This window comes from Melanaphis sacchari, unplaced genomic scaffold (genome assembly GCF_002803265.2).
Source record: "Melanaphis sacchari strain LSU unplaced genomic scaffold, SCAv2.0 Contig19_pilon_pilon, whole genome shotgun sequence".
In the NCBI taxonomy this organism is placed as follows: domain Eukaryota; kingdom Metazoa; phylum Arthropoda; class Insecta; order Hemiptera; family Aphididae; genus Melanaphis; species Melanaphis sacchari.
In genome coordinates this window covers 1276985-1293405 of record NW_020270975.1, presented here as the reverse complement: position 1 = coordinate 1293405, position 16421 = coordinate 1276985, and the positions used below count along the sequence as shown (strand labels likewise).

At 29.1% G+C, this 16421-nt stretch overlaps 4 protein-coding genes across 5 annotated transcripts; 2 read left to right on the top strand and 2 right to left on the bottom strand.

Annotated features, from left to right (window-relative positions):
- Positions 1–246: 246 nt before the first annotated feature.
- On the top strand, positions 247–6429 carry LOC112592985. Its single transcript, XM_025337170.1, has 5 exons — positions 247–544; positions 2600–2884; positions 5773–6061; positions 6174–6253; positions 6341–6429. Exons 1-5 carry the CDS (start codon positions 491–493, stop codon positions 6362–6364), a joined length of 732 nt encoding a protein of 243 aa, XP_025192955.1. The 5' UTR covers positions 247–490; the 3' UTR covers positions 6365–6429.
- Positions 6430–7024: 595 nt separating this feature from the next.
- On the bottom strand, positions 7025–10763 carry LOC112592943 (serine/threonine-protein kinase Aurora-2-like). Its single transcript, XM_025337114.1, has 7 exons — positions 10402–10763; positions 8527–8715; positions 8261–8452; positions 8068–8199; positions 7644–7802; positions 7324–7555; positions 7025–7264 (listed from the first exon to the last, which is right to left on the bottom strand). The coding sequence occupies exons 1-7, from the start codon at positions 10737–10739 to the stop codon at positions 7181–7183; spliced, it is 1326 nt and encodes a 441-aa protein (XP_025192899.1). The 5' UTR covers positions 10740–10763; the 3' UTR covers positions 7025–7180.
- Positions 10764–10777: 14 nt separating this feature from the next.
- On the bottom strand, positions 10778–15584 carry LOC112592944 (uncharacterized protein F13E9.13, mitochondrial). Of its 2 annotated transcripts, XM_025337116.1 has the most exons (8): positions 15354–15584; positions 15151–15233; positions 14946–15086; positions 14684–14883; positions 14437–14564; positions 14245–14365; positions 14076–14171; positions 10778–10856 (listed from the first exon to the last, which is right to left on the bottom strand). In XM_025337116.1, the coding sequence occupies exons 1-7, from the start codon at positions 15427–15429 to the stop codon at positions 14108–14110; spliced, it is 813 nt and encodes a 270-aa protein (XP_025192901.1). In that variant the 5' UTR covers positions 15430–15584; the 3' UTR covers positions 10778–10856; positions 14076–14107. The 2 variants fall into 2 exon arrangements, with proteins under 2 accessions (XP_025192901.1, XP_025192900.1); XM_025337115.1 differs by lacking the exon at positions 10778–10856 and having other exon boundaries at positions 13939–14171; positions 15354–15583.
- Positions 11734–13864, top strand: LOC112592942 (FYVE, RhoGEF and PH domain-containing protein 4). Its single transcript, XM_025337113.1, has 7 exons — positions 11734–11954; positions 12025–12155; positions 12237–12458; positions 12519–12705; positions 12802–13232; positions 13296–13439; positions 13547–13864. The coding sequence occupies exons 1-7, from the start codon at positions 11843–11845 to the stop codon at positions 13658–13660; spliced, it is 1341 nt and encodes a 446-aa protein (XP_025192898.1). The 5' UTR covers positions 11734–11842; the 3' UTR covers positions 13661–13864.
- Positions 15585–16421: the final 837 nt, after the last annotated feature.

Genomic DNA, 16421 nt, shown 5'->3' with positions numbered 1-16421 from the left:
GGAACCGCCGAGTATATGTATATGCGGTGCGCCAATTTAATTCTTTAATTCTCACGTGCACCGCACAAACAGGACGCGTCACTTATGTAAAGCGCGTTCGGGGGGAAAATGGAAAAAAAAAATCAATGTCCTCGCGTCAATTTGGTCTCCGCAGAGATATTGCATTTCATTGCTATTTAATGTGCACAGAGGTCATAATCATAACACCGCGACAAAGGCATTCGGCATGTATAAAAGATCTCGGGTACCGCGGCCGGGCGTCAGTCGAATCAACGCGTCGATCGCCGTACGAGGTGACATTATACTGCAGCTTGAAGACCACAGAAATCAATATTACCGTTGTGTCGTGTTGTAAATTATTGTACATAAGGACACACCCGTGGGCAGCCTTTATATCATTTAATACACGGCACATTGCGATATCAAAAATCATCGTGCGAGATCAGCTCTTGCAGCATAATCGTGTGTACTTGGTACATTCGTCGACATTATGAAGGTATCTGCAGCGACCGCCGTCCTGGTTGCTCTGGTCGCCACCGTGCAGGTAAAGCCATTTAATACCGCATGTTCGCATACACAATATAACGTTAACAGCGGGACAGTTGGTTATTAATTACTACTCAATAGCCATTTAGGTATAGGTAGGTCTTTAAATATAGATTATATTTATATGGATACCTGCAGAGTTTCCGAACTCATATTTTCATGTAGCTTTTCTGTCGGGCATCTATTAGAGTTCAAAGTTCGGGGCGCTTTTTAAAAAAACTGAAATATTTATAGGTCTATAATATGGGTCAAAGAGTTTCGAGTAAATATATTCATGTGTCAAAAAAAAAAAAAAAAAATTAATGAATACTTTTAAATTTCCAATTTTTTTTAACAGTACGCCAACATTTTAGTTAGGTAGGTCCTACGCCATTAAGCGTATACATTCGAATATTAACTTTTTAATACTGTTTCATATTTATCAGGATTTTATTGTATACATAGTTATATTGTTATATATTATAATTTATTTTGATATTTGTACAAATCATAAATGACTCTATTAGTCAAGTTTCAACCTAAAGGTTATTACCTACCGTCAGACAATGAAGGTTTACAAACACATCATTAGGCATTTCATAATACACATAAAGTATAATCTTATAATATTATAATATATCTGTTACGGGCAAAAGCCGAAATCGGGCAAACCTCAGAAATGCCCGTGCAAAACGCGAATTGCCCACAATCCTTGGGCAAAATGTCATATTTCGGCTTTTGACCGGGCAAACCTAGTTATGACCAACATCATTTGGTCAAAACCGCCAAAACCATATACTGACTTTCATCGTAAGGACAAAACCGTAGAATTTTAAATACGTTCCCTAATATTATAAACAAATTTAATAATTATAAAATAAGTATTATTGTACAAATATATAAAATTAATTTATTTAAACCTCACTTGAGTCAAACTGTAGCGTTTTAAATAACCACTAATATTAAATACAAAAAAATAATAATCATAAAATATTGTACAGATATAATTAAATACACTTAAATAATAATAAAAATATAATGATATTAAGTACTCGTATAAAAATAAACATATAATAATATTAGGTTCTCTATAATGTTAAAATAAATAATTAATAAAAAATATTGTACAGATATAATTGAATATAATAATAAAAAAATAATATTTTTGTTTATTTGTTGCTACACATATTAGAACTACACACAATTTAAAACGCTACAGTTAGACTCAAGTGAGGTTTAAATATATTAATTAAGTTTATTTAATTATACTTGTACAATAATACTTATTTTATAATTATTAAATTTGTTTATAATATTAGCGAACGTATTTAAAACTCTACGGTTTTGTCCTTACGATAAAAGTCAGTATATGGTTTTGGCGGTTTTGCCCAAATGATGTTGGTCATAACTAGGTTTGCCCAGTCAAAAGCCGAAATATGACATTTTGCCCAAGGATTGTGGGCAATTCGCGTTTTGTCCGGGCATTTCTGAGGTTTGCCCGATTTCGGCTTTTGCCCGTAACATATACACAGATAGATTTTTCGTGTAATATTTTAGGCTCAATAATGAATATTCAAGCAGTTTATTGGGTCTCAAGTTTAGTATTTAATTAAAATGTTTAAAAAGAGGCTCAAAAATTGGGTGGGATGCGGTTCTACGCAAAAAGTTTTAAGGACTATCGTTTTCCGCTGTACCTACCTATTCATAATTTTATAAGTTATATTAAAGAACTTTCTTAGAAAATTTGATTATCATCTTCAAGTACGAATTTTAGTAGTGAATTAGATTTAATTGGTACTTTTTTGAAATTAAAATTGAAAATTCTGAGTATTTTTTAAAAATAATTGGTTATGATGAGGGGGGGATGATGGGATCTGAGAATATTATTTGTTTATCTTTTGACATATCCATTAAAGTGCATACTGTACAACACAGTGGTTATCTACTCAACGGGTTTTTAAACATTTAATTATTTAAAATTGATAGCAAGTCTAATTAGGTTGAAAACCATTGGTATATAAATGTTTACAGTAACGAAATAGTAAATTAACATTTCACCTTTTTCCATCTTTAGAGCTCGGACCCGTGTAATATATCCACTTGCTACAAGAGCGGAACGACGAAACCACCGACGACCGTGACTCCCACTCGCCTGCCGGTGCAGTCATCGTCTACGCCAACAAGCCATCAACAAACCACGTACGCCAAGGACCATGCGCACAGTTCAATCGCTGCCAAGTCCGGAGCTAATGCCACGGCCACGACAGCCAGCGGAGCGTTTGTCAACGGCACGGAGCGGCCAACCGTTGTAAAGTCTTCTTCCGGGGCACCCGGAAACGCCACCACACCTAAGCCAACAGTATAAACCGCTACAAATTATTATCTAAATTAAATCCTAATCAACCCAATCTTTTTAAAAGATAATTTGCTATTAACGATAGCACGCGATTTGTTTTGACTCTTTGCACTGACATTTAATGTAATTCAGTAGGTAGTTAATCAATACTAAGTGGCTACTAAGATAAGATTCAACACTATGCGTAGGCCGGCGTGTAATTATTAACTTTGGAGGCCCCTCAAAAACAATATTACTATAAATAAATCGAAACATTAATTATAGGGAATCGGACATTTCGGCACCTCTTTTTTGGAATCGCCGTTTTGGCTCACCTGTTTCGGCACAAAGACATACCGGCGCAGGCTATTTCGGCGCGGTGATATCTTAGCGCCGCAGGTACATCAATATAGAATTTTCAAAATAATAAATATATAATTATGTATAATTTAACAACAGGAAATGATTTTTTTATTGATTTTATGGCAGCTTGTTCGAAATTGCATGAAATTGATTTAGGTTTTATAGCCGGTCTTAAATTTTTTAACGTTAAAAACATATTATCAAATGTCACTGATTGTTTATCAGGGAGTAAAATATATACCATAGGCAGAATACCGTGTAAATATTCCGCTAATATTACATAAACTTGATTAAATAATGGAGGTGCAACTTTAAATATGCCATCCATGTACCAAGTGTTCGAATTCTCCAAAATATCAAGACTCCTAAATCGAGCAAAAATTCTATTAGGACCCGGACCTTTATCACTTTGTAAAAATTTTTCCTCATTGCCGTTTGATGGAGAATACATAGTATAAGCGGATGGGATGTCTAGTATAGTTAGGTCAATTGGATTATGTGGTGCCATTTGGATTTCTTGACGTTTTCGACGAACCGGTTTTTTCAATGTTGAATTATTTGAAAAAGTGGCCTGAATGCAAATAACAAAAAATATTTTTTTAAATAATTTAATTAAAAAAATATTTGTTTGGACTAGAGAGACTCGAACCGGGATCCGCGCTCGTCGGATTATTATTGTTCCTAAATTTAAATTAACGGGCCTTATAAAAATAAAAAGCTGTCTGAAATTTGTACTTACTTTAGCTGCTTCCGATAAAAGTCCAACACATTTGTTTATTACAACTGATGTAGGCTCCATTGTTTGAAGTGCACGTGTCTTTATTTTTGTAATTACAGCCTCTATTTCAATTTTAGCCGCCTCCGTATCATACGTGTGGTCATTATTTTTTTTTTTTTTTAATAATATAATCATCGATTCCGGTATGAATTCGACAATTACATATATCTTTATTGCGACACCTCCAAAATCGCTTTGTATGATTATAATTAAATTTATCAAAAATATACATGAAACCGTCTTTTGGTAAAATTTCACGTCCGCGATTTCATAGTAACTTAGACATTTTAATTCAAAATTTTTGTACGAAAATTATGACAGATCAACTATTAGACTGGATTACACCGATTGCTTTACAGTTGATACATTACACATTTACACATTCATCGGTTTATATTAAGTGCAATAGATATTTACCTTTATCTTACCAATACATAGACGGTTTTTACGTTACACGATAACAGCTATATTTAACTAATAACTGATTTGTACTTTTGACGATTTTATTACGGTTATTTTTCATAATAGTTATAGTAATAGTAGTATTCTTTGTTTAAAAAATAACGCCGTGCCGAAATAGTCAGTGCCAATATGTCCTAGACCCTTAATTATATATACCTATTCTTTTAATAGATATTTGATAAATATTAAAGGTAGATTTAAAAAAGAAAACGTTTCAACTAGGTACACCTCATAGTTAATGTAATGTATTTCTTTAAATCAAATCATTATAGTTGGAAAAAGTTCATAAAAATTTCAAATAAACGGGTGCGTATAATTTCATAAAATAAGGCACTTTTTTTTTTTTTTACTATATTTTTTCAATATAATTCATGATAATTGATCACTTTAAATCCAGGACATCAGCTTAACACCCTCAAGTGTTAAAATAAACTCAGTCTTAAGGCTCCAGTATATCGAACTTCCCTTTAAACCTGGTACTGTGTATAAAATTAAGTCAATGGTAATAGCCAAAGGAGGATTTATCTTTTTGACAGTTTTAGGCACTAAAAATGTGGCGCCCCTATAATAGGTGACAACTGAACAAGTTACCACAACCGTATACCATATACGATTTAGAAAAATATAAAATATAAAACTAATATGCACATTATTAATTATTTTTCGTAAATATAAAATTTTTCATTTTTTTTTTTTTTATAAGTTTGATGTTTTTTAATAAAACATTACAAAATTTGCTGCCCTCTGAGCAGCTGTCTATAGTGCCTAATGGGAAATCCACCTCTGGTAATAGCTATCTTGTATTAAAATATTAAAAAACGTCAAGTTAAAACATGCGCTGCAAATATACGTAATTCAGAAAGCCACGGTCAATCATCATTTAAAGGGCTATATAAGTGATAATTAGGACTCGAATTGAATGCATTATACAAAAGAATTATAATTTTAAAAATAAAGTTATAAATTGTAAAATGTTTTAATAGACGGAATTTCTTAAATATAAACTAAACAAATGTTTTTAAAATTTTTTTTAAGGAAGTTAAGTATAATGAATTTTTCTATTAATGAAGTTTCACAATTCTTCAAAATTAATTGGGGTAAAAGGTGGCTTATAATTGTTTTAGGTTTTCAACTACGGGATGTAAGCTATTAAAATGAATAGTATCTATTTATAGTTTATATCAGTATAACTTTCTAATCATTTAGCATAGAAAATTATAGGTACATACCTAAAACAGTTTATATTTTTGTCTGCCATTTGATCTTATATGATATTCTATTTATTCATACATTTTATTCGTTTACACAGATGACTGAAGGACATGTAGCTCTTAAACAGAAGTTGAACACAATCGCGGTAAAGTGTAAAGATGAGTTGCATGCACCTCAGGAAATCATGGCATTGGTTAGCAACACAGTAGTACCACAGAATGAACAGCAAAGGTGCTACTTAGAGTGCGTATATAAAAATCTAAACTTGCTAAAGAATAACAAGTTCAGTGTGGACGATGGTAAGGCGATGGCTAAAATACGTTTCGCTAATCAACCAGAAGAACACAAGAAGGCGGTGACAATAATAGAGACTTGTGAAAAAGAAGGTAGGTTCGAAATTGTGACAATTAATTGAAGTCGTGAGAGTCGGATAAACATGAAATTACATAAATTTATTTTGATGATAATCGAGTGATTTTTATTTTATTATTCTTACAGTTATTATCGATCCGAAAACCGCCGAAAAATGCGCAGCTGGAAAAGCGATCAGAAACTGTTTCGTTAAAAATGGAGAAAAAGTGAGATTCTTTAATTTTAAATTTTGAAAAATTATATATTGTTTATGACATGTACTTATATTTACAATTTATATACTTACTATTTAGATAAATTTCTTCCCTAAAGCATAAGTCTGGTTATGTGAACAGAAAATGGAAAGTATGAGTTTGATCATTTCAACCAAACAAGGATATACTAAAAAATACCTACATTATGTAATGATTATTTATTTAAGTTATGATTTTTATGAAATAAAACATAAAAAAAAAACATAATCAAGTATTTATTTTATTTGCTTTCATTATAAAAATATTTTGATTTACAACATGTTGAAAGCTAAACATAATGTCAAAAATAATATACTATTACTTATTTGTATGTACACATTAAAACTAGTTTTTTTTTTTTTTTTATATTAAACAAATATCCAATCGAATGGAATTTATTAAGTATATATAAATCACAGTTTAGTGTGGACTTTTTTTTTACATAGAAAGGAAACAAATCAATTTCACTTATACATAAAAAATTATTATAAATGAAAATATTTTTTTTTTATACTTGCATTAATATATAAAAAACTATTCCAAAATTTTACTTAACGTAGTACATATTTAACAAAAGTGTAGAGTAATATAATAGTGCATATAAAATATATGACACAATTCATTTTTAAAAATATAATAAAACTACCTAAGTAAGACTTATGAGCTTTTAAAATATGAAAAATAGTTTTATATACAAATAACTGTTATTATTAATATTATTAAGTCAATAATTAATTGATAATACAATTATTTTATTTTTTACACTTTATCAAATTGACACTATCACAAGTAAAATAGAGAAATTTAATTTATAAAAAAAGTCTAATTCAATTTTTTTAATAGTTATACATAAAAAAAATCAGATTTCATAAAATTGAAATCTTAAAATGTTTGTTACTTTTAGAGATTTGTGTGTATTTTTATCCAGTCATGTAATAACAGCTCTTGGAGAGGTAAACGAGCCTCTGGTCTTACTCTTAATAACTAAACGAGAGAAAATTAAATTATTATTTATTAAAATATGTGGATTAAAAATTACTTACACGTGAAATGAGATCTCTAGCAAGTGGAGCAACATGTTGAGGGAAAATATATTGAGCATTTAATATTCTTTTATATGTTTCTTCATATGTTGGAGCTTCAAAGGGTGGTTTACCAACTAAAATCTCGTATAATAGGACACCTACACTCCATACATCGACAGATTTGTCATGAGAGCTACCGCTAACCATTTCTGGTGGTAAATAATCTAAGGTTCCACATAATGTCATACGTCTGAAAAATAAAAATAATTAATTTGTATAATAATTATAGGTGTAAATATTTAACTTAAAGTATTTTTTTTTTTTTTTTTGAAAATTACTTGGAATCACGTGTATGTACAGACCACCCGAAATCAGCTATCTTCAAGTCACCTCCTTTAGTAAGTAAAAGATTCTCTGGTTTTATATCACGATGTATAATATTTTTATCATGACAATAAATCAATGCTTCTGTTAATTGTTTAATATACAATGCTGCCCTATTTAACACAAAAGTAGAATACATCTAATTTTATTGTTTCAATAAAATAAATTATAGCTAAATAGACCTTAAGAATTATTTAAATCAATAATATTTTAAATGTTTAATTTAACAAAACAACTAGACATTTTTTTTTCTCAATTATAATTTATATTACAAATTAAACATTTTTATATTAATATTTATAACACGTATTGATAAACTATTTTAAAGTTGGAGGAAATTGATTATATATTTATTGATATATTATTTGTATAATTTACTTGACTTCAGAGAAACGTTGATTTTCTTGAGCTTGTAATTCTTTATAAAGTTGTTTGGGTGCATATTCTAGGATCATATATACTCTAGCATCATCATGGAAATATCCAAACATGCGTACAATATTAGGGTGTCTAAAAAAAAAAAATCAATTTAACTTACTTCAGGTTTTTTTTAAAGTGTTTTAGTATTTACCTTAAATGAGTTTGAATTTCAATTTCTCTCTTAAGCTGATGCTCAACATTTGCTTTTAATATTTGCGTTTTAAATAAAACTTTAAGAGCAACAATAAACCCAGAGCTCTTTTCTCTGGCAAGATACACATTTCCAAATTTTCCTTTCCCCAATGCTTTTCCAATATCAAAATTATCCAAAGTCCATTTCATTCTATTTTAATTAAAGCACACTATAATTGATAATTTTCTTTAAAAATTAAATTATCTGCTATGATATAAACTTACTCGTCTTTTTTATTTGATAGACCCATATTTTTATTATTTTCTTGATCAGTAGAAGGTTTTTCATCTAGACTGGCTGCTTTCATATTATTCTGGAGTTGATTAACTGTTGTAGGTGGTTTGGCTACTTGTGTAGCTTTTTTAGGTATATTGGCAACAGTTGGAACTTTAAATACTTCTTTGGAAGGAACCCTGAAAAAAAAGTAGCATACTTTAAAAAAAAAAAAAATGAATATCCACTCATTTTAGTAACTATTACATAAGATAAAGTTAGTATAAAAATTAAAAATTAAATTTAGTGAAATAATTATAAAAGTGTAAGTACTAACACATTTAACGTCTTAAGTTTTCAAAAATCTCTAAGGGTTAAAAACAATTATAGCAAGGAATGAAGAACAAACTGTTTTACTTCAACTTAATACTTATTAATTGTAGTACATTAAAATAGAAAATATTTTATGGTTAATAATTAATCTAATCATAAAATATTTTAATCCAAACAAATATTTCTGTGAACTAGATATTATTGTTATTTAATTATAACGATAAAATTAAATTTTAAAAATCTATAAAAAGAATTATTAATGAGGGAATTTTAAAATTATTAATTAAATAAAGGAAAATATCTGTATATTAATATTATTAATTATTATTTATCACTCAACCTTTAAAATTAAAAAAAAAACACAACTTTGAGGTATAAAAATTGTATAATATCATTGTCATATATCATTAGTATCCTAAAAAAATGTTTTGAGATTGCCTTTTGTCAATAATTTATGTCAACATTTTTAGAAGAAAAATAATATTGTTGTGATAAATGATAAAATAATAATCATGTTAAAATGACTGATAAAATCTATTTTTAAATAAATTAGTATCAAATTATAATTCTTATTATGTATTGGGAAATGGCATGGTGTAGTGTTTGGATGTAGTCACTTTATGATGTTATTGTTATGGTTAAGTACTGTCTAGCATTACTAGCTCTTGGATGGATAACCATCCTCGTTTTTTAATGACAAAACTATGTTTCACATATAAGTACGTCATGTGTTCCATAACCTACTATACCGTAGCCTATCATAACAAATATCCAGTGATAATGGCCATAGTTTCTGGAGCCAAATAAAAAATAAAAATAAATTTGTGTTAATTAATTAACCTATTCTGTTTTGTACATCAAAAGATTAAGTTGTAGGATGTTACAACTAGTAGTTATTTTAAGTGATGTGGCAATATTCTTCCAAAATATTTGGCCCTAGTTAAAGGTTAAACCAAAAACTATACTATTTTCATAGCTGAAAGTAACAGTAAGTACTTTTTATTTAAGGAAAGAATATTTAAAATCTATGCTAAGCACATATAACAATTAAGACAATGCTTCGATAATAATAGAGGTAAAATAAAAATGAGTATACCTAATATAAGGAGTCCTGAGTGAAACCATCCAGTGATAGAATACGACTTTTTTAAAATTATTACTAAATATGTAACTTCCTATAGCCTAAAGATATATAATATTATTTTATAAATCATCACAGTTAACATAACCAAGTCAACAAAAAATTTAAATTAAAGTAAGTAGGTTAATATTATTTTAGTTTAATAGATACATTTCTGGAATTATAATTTTGTTACATTAACAAATTTGTATATGTTTGTAGTTTTGAGTTAGGTACAAACTAAAGTGCATTACATAGATTAATCGATTGGAAATATTATATGGTAAATACACTGTATTTAGTACAATACTCAAGGACATGCAATTATATTGTACAACATGGCATTTTAAATTCATTAATCTTTCCCCAAATTACCACTATGTCACCGTTATATGTCTAAAACATAATCATTCATATTCATTAAATATCTCACTTTGTCTGAGCAGCAGGTTGACATGGCTGTGATGGTGGTTTTGGTATGGTTTTGGCAGGCAGATTCTTAGTGATGTCTGGCTTGCAACTGCGATTGGACAACTGTTGACCACCAAACTTTGGCGGATTTAATAGATCTGGTGTCTTGCCAATAGCTGTAGACACTGATCGGCGGTATTGTGCACCACTTGGTTTTGCAGTTGTAGTGGTGGTTGTGGTCGTCCCGAAACCCACTGAGCGACAAGATGCAGACGACGTGTTTGATGTAACGGTGGTTACTTGAGGTGGTCGCGGTCTCTGTACTCGGTTTTCTTTCGACTTGAGCGCGAAATTACTCATGGTTAACAAATGAGGGAAAAGGATAATTGGAAAATAGACGGAAAATTTTCAATGACAGAGAGCAATGGTCGTCTCAAGGAGCTGGAAAACTACGTCGATTGGAGGAGTCGTAAAAAACTAAAAACAAACGAGATGGAAGATATGAAATATTGTAAAACACTATTGAAATATGATTTCAGGAAATCAATAGGAGTACATATTATTATACCGATTATTGATACATACACGTCTATAGTCTACACTCTACACTACGACTACAAATTACACGACTAATACACAAGTACAGTCTATAGATCTATAGAACTAAAGAAATTGGAAATAAATAATAATGGAAATGGAAATAGAAAATACTCAAAAACAAAATAATGAATAGATAAAAAAAAAAAAACAAAAATTCTTCGACCGACGACGGTTATTTTTAAAAACTGTTGTCCAATCCCGGAATTCTCAATTCACTCTACAGGAATGAACTTATCTGGCAATACACAGTGCATACACTGAAAACGGAAAGAAATTTAATAATTAAAAATCAGTGAGGCAAATCGATATTGGTCGTAGAATGATTTCCATTTTATGATTTTTCAGTCGTAAATATCATTATTAATTATTATTTTACGATTCGTAACAAGGCGAATTGACGAATAATAAATGAAACTTACAAGATAATTTCGGGAGAAACGATAATGGATCGACAGGTGAAGACAATTCTATTGTTTTCTGTGATCTTCAGAATTTTTTACGAAGCTACCAGCGCTGTGTTCTAATCGGCGACTATAACTTCGTCAATATGGTCATACTGTAATGGTCGTAACGTACTTTTTTTACGTTTTCCGAAAAACGACGTAAATCGTAATTAATTCGAATGCAGATATTGCGGATTGATGATTATATGTAGCTGAAGCTGATTTCTCCCGTTTTCCAGGTATTCCGCTACAATAATAATATCCAATAGTTTGTCCTAACTCCTATAATAGTCGCCATACGCAAGTTTAATCTTAAATCTACAAAGAAAAGAATTGCTTTAGTCTATTGACAACTCAGTTATTTTGATCCGTTTCTGGGTACCTATCGTGTTCGACTGATTTGATTTGATTGCTTAAAAAATGAATGAAATGAATTCCTTTGTGCCTATGACGCCGCCGAATCATTTTGTCAAAGAATTGCGCGGAGTATTGGATCAACAAAACATACTTTCTGCCAAAACCAAACAAAAAGGTAAAAACAAAATTATTTTAAAACTTCCATTAATTGCATGCTCGCTAATTGTTTTGTTGTTGTATAACAGTATTGCGAGACCTAGACCAACATATTTGTGATGACAATGAAAAACGCATCGCAAAGTTGAGAATCCGATCTATTCAAGAGATATACGTTTCTGAAACAAATTATATTCACCAGTTAGATAAATTGATCACAGTAAGTACTGTTCGAGAGTATCGCGCTTGTCATTTATTCCTGTACATTGTTTAAATTTAATATTTAATTTTCTGGCTATAGTTTTTTAAACGTCCAATAGAAGAACAAAAACTTGCCTCTAGTCAAGTCATCAGTAAATTGTTTGGTAATGTTGAGACAATACTGAATGTGAATAAAGAACTTTTGGTTCAATTGCATCCAACTAAAGAAAATATTGGACAAGTTTTCTTGAACACTGCCCCTTTTCTCAAACTTTATTCAGTTTACGCGTTCAATTATAAGAATGTATTGGATACACTTCAAGTAAAAATTATTTCTATTATTGTTTAGTTGATTTGAAAACCTAATTGTTTGTACTTTTAGGATTTACCAAAATCTCATCCAAAACTCTATCGTTTTGTATGTACACAAGAATCAAGGCCAGAAGTATCAGCTAAATTAAATTCACTTTTGATAACTCCCATTCAAAGAATACCTCGTTATTTAATGCTTTTACGCGAACTCCAGAATTACACTCCTATTGAACATCAAGGCTATAATGACATTAAAGGTATGTAATTACATTAATAGAAAGGTTTACTCTATTTTATAAAATTTATAATTGAATATTGTTGTTTTATTGTAATGTAATATTTTTTGTATAAAGCTGCTGTAGAACAAATTAGTAAAGTCGCAGACCATATCAACAACTTAGTTCAAGAACAAGAAAACATGTCCAGATTAGTAAGCATTCAACGTAGTCTTTCAGGTTGTGGCAAAGTTAACATAGTACTACCAGGCCGTAAATTAATTAAAGAAGGTCCTCTAATGAAAGTATCACCTGAAGGCAGTACATCTATTCCCCGCTATTTAATATTGCTTAGTGACATGATACTGTATTGTAAAGAATGGGTGGACCCAGAAAAGTTGGTTTGTCTCAGAGTATTGCCACTTAATAAGTGTGAAGCCAAATCTGTCATGTATAAAAGAGGATTGTTTTCAATAAATTGTCAGTCTGTGGAATTTGTATTTTATACAATGGATGCACCTCATGCTACATGTTCTTGGGTAGAAATGTTGCAACAATCTATTGAAAAAGTATGTTATTGATAGGCATTATTTATAATTAATTATATTTTTTTAAAAATGATAATATTTTAGTGCAAAGCCAACTCTTTGATGCCAGTGAAAAGATGCGGGCCTTTGAAATTGGTCAAAAGAAAAAAGGAAGATAATACAAACAAAAGTGATGACAATTGTTATTCAAGTCCAACTAAAAAGATGAAATCATTGAACAGTCTTAAAGTAATGTTTTAATATTAAAACTTTTTTTTTTAATTGTAATATTTTGTACTTTTGTAGACAGTAATAGTATACTAATGTCTTATTATTTATTAATTTGTCTTATGTAGGATACAACAATTGTTAAATCAAATCAAAATATGTCATACATGGCTTCAGCAAGAAATCTTGTTTTCAGTTTTGGATCAACATTAAAAAAATTAGTGGGAAGAAATTCAGTATAGAAAATCATAAACAATTTTTTTTTAACTTATATTTTTTTTATGCTCCATCCATTTGAGATCTCAGTTATGTTTTCCATTTTTGTTTAGATGTAGCTTGTAACAATTAACTAATAATTTTTGATATCATGTGTGGTAGGTAATACTTCCTAATGTAATATATATTACTTAAAAGTACAAATTGTAATGTAAATATTATTTTCAAGTTAGGGTATTTTTCACATTTATATTAGTTTGTATTGTAAGTAAATAATTATTTTTAATATTTAATTTATTTTTATTGGAAATATGTAACTAATTATTAGTTAACTTTTAAGTACAATACTTATATGTCATACTATAAAAATGAAGATCGCATTATGTAAATGGCTTTTGTTTGTTGATTTTTCTGTATGAAATCAAGTATACGACAACTTACATTCAGTAATGAACCAATTGAGTTTCTTTATTTCAATTAGATTTTAGGCGGTTCATAAATTCTAGAATAACATTTTCATCAAGTTCATTTTGCCATCTATAAACAAAAATTCCAGTTATTGTTTTTGTAGGCTTATTAATAAGTATAGGCATATAAAAAATATTCATACATGCCACATTTCTTGAAATGAGATCCAATTATGAATCCATCTGCACCTCTGTACTCGTGTACATTGTTAACAGTTACGCCAGATCCAACAAGTACAGGAACATTAACAGACTTTTTCACTTCTATAATGATAGATAACATATAATGGTGCATAATGTTCATGTATAAAATTAAATAAATGATTATTATATACCAACTACGTCCTGTAGTTCGGCAGGTTGTCCTGTAGCAGTTCCAGTTACTATAATTCCATCAGTTAGAAAAAATTCTGCTGCTTTAGCAGTTTCGATTAAACTTACATCTTGAGTGATAGCATGTGAACTATGAGTAACGATAAAAAAAATTTATTTTTTCTTGGCCAATAGTCCTTAATCTTATACAACTTGCAGATTTAATGTGATTAAATAAATATAATAGTTTACTGTATTCAAAGAAATTACCTGTGTTTTTTTTTTATATCTGTAAATATACACACATCTTGTGCTCCTATTGATTTGCGATATCTCAATAACTTACCAGCACATGCATCCATGTAACCTTCATCAGCAACATGGCCGAAAACAAAACCTTCAGCCCTAATAAACTGGAAGTCTGTTGCATGTGCAACAGCGATTGCTTCTTCATTGGCTGCAGCCAATATCTAAAGTTGTCATTGACAAATTAGTAAATACTGTACAACAATAATTCTAATTTCCAACCCACTTGTAGACCACAAGGTAAATCTTCAGGTACCAATTGTCTAACTGATGTACAAATTCTAGTCATTGATGACACAATTTCTGGACCTATTTCTTTAGCAGGTACATAAGGTATATCATGCATGTTTTCAACAACAATACCATCCTATAATTTATAGTTATAATAATTAAATTGGGCGCTGTAAAAAGCATCACTGTTGAATGCTTACTACTCCACATTTCATATATATTTCAGCCTCTTTGCAGGCAGTATATATTATTTGTTTTATACTTCTACCATACAACGGTGTACCTGAGTATCATTATCAATAATTTAAAACATAGAAATCAATTTATATCCAGTAATAATGAAATATTTAAGTAGTTAATTGTTAATAATAAGTTGTTATACTTATAGCTTAAACACTCTTACCTGGTAATGGTTTAACATGAATCATCCCAAATACATTATTCAATTTGGCCTTGAAAATATTTTGTATGGTATTCATTATAAAATTGAAAATTTATAATTATTTTTAATTATTACCTTCTATTCTATTAAATATAAACATATAAACCATTAGAACTTTTTAATTATCACTCCATAATTTCACTGTTAAGGATGCACAAGTTGTTAGGTAATCATATACCCCAAACATTTTATTGTTTGAAGAACACTTATCACTTAGATAAGTTATATTTGACAGTTGTTTATTAATCATAAAATTAGTCTTTTGACCTTTGTTAGATGGTACAACATGGTATTTTTTAATAAATATTTCTATAAGATAATTACAAGAAGTACCAATTTATTTGAATTTATAACTATTTTTAGTTATATCAGGGGTGGGCAACTGGTGGTACATGAGCCTTCTTTATTTGGCTCATGCTATATTTTCAAATTGCATGATACAATTTTAAAGTTAAAAATTCACATTATAAATAAAATAAATGCTATTTAAGACGCATATTTTGAATGACATTTTTTTTTGCTTTTTATGTTCTGGCCCGTTTAATCTTCTAAAATTGGCTCTCTAGTAATTTTGAGTTGCCCATTTTTGAATTAGATGATTCAATTTTTGAATAAATTCAGTACTAGTTTTTCAATTTATTTTCCTGGTGGCAAATGTATTGATGTTGAAGTACCTATTTGTTTCTCAATTATAAAAGGATCAATAAGATAAAGACAATGATTTTTTTTGTAAACTATATAATATATTATATTATATATATTTATTAGAATTAAATTTTATTATAATAAGGAAAATAATAGGACCTAAATGTCAATAAACAATCTTTTAAAGAAATTAAGATAAATAAATGTTTGTTATCATAACAATAATTTTATACTTAATTGACTTAATGTATAATATGTGTATGTATATCATATACTTCTTTTCTTTATTTTTCATTTTAAAATAATATAAAGAAGATAAAGGCAAAAAGACTAGATTGATCAAGGGGATAAAAATGAAAAATGGAAAGAATTATTACGGACTTA

Excerpts from the sequence above, each read along its gene's own strand:
- LOC112592943 (XM_025337114.1), bottom strand. The coding sequence starts at position 10,739 with ATGAGTAATTTCGCGCTCAAGTCGAAAGAAAACCGAGTACAGAGACCG. Across the intron at positions 8,200-8,260 it reads GAAATTCAAACTCATTTAAG|ACACCCTAATATTGTACGCA; the intron begins GTAAATACTAAA and ends TTTTTTTTTTAG. Across the intron at positions 7,265-7,323 it reads CTAGAGATCTCATTTCACGT|TTATTAAGAGTAAGACCAGA; the intron begins GTAAGTAATTTT and ends TCTCTCGTTTAG.
- LOC112592942 (XM_025337113.1), top strand. The coding sequence starts at position 11,843 with ATGAATGAAATGAATTCCTTTGTGCCTATGACGCCGCCGAATCATTTT. Across the intron at positions 12,459-12,518 it reads ATGTATTGGATACACTTCAA|GATTTACCAAAATCTCATCC; the intron begins GTAAAAATTATT and ends TTGTACTTTTAG. Across the intron at positions 13,233-13,295 it reads TGCAACAATCTATTGAAAAA|TGCAAAGCCAACTCTTTGAT; the intron begins GTATGTTATTGA and ends ATAATATTTTAG.
- LOC112592985 (XM_025337170.1), top strand. The coding sequence starts at position 491 with ATGAAGGTATCTGCAGCGACCGCCGTCCTGGTTGCTCTGGTCGCCACC. Across the intron at positions 2,885-5,772 it reads CCACCACACCTAAGCCAACA|ATGACTGAAGGACATGTAGC; the intron begins GTATAAACCGCT and ends TCGTTTACACAG. Across the intron at positions 6,062-6,173 it reads AGAGACTTGTGAAAAAGAAG|TTATTATCGATCCGAAAACC; the intron begins GTAGGTTCGAAA and ends TTATTCTTACAG.
- LOC112592944 (XM_025337116.1), bottom strand. The coding sequence starts at position 15,429 with ATGAATACCATACAAAATATTTTCAAGGCCAAATTGAATAATGTATTT. Across the intron at positions 15,087-15,150 it reads TATATATGAAATGTGGAGTA|GATGGTATTGTTGTTGAAAA; the intron begins GTAAGCATTCAA and ends TATAAATTATAG. Across the intron at positions 14,172-14,244 it reads CATTTCAAGAAATGTGGCAT|ATGGCAAAATGAACTTGATG; the intron begins GTATGAATATTT and ends TTTTGTTTATAG.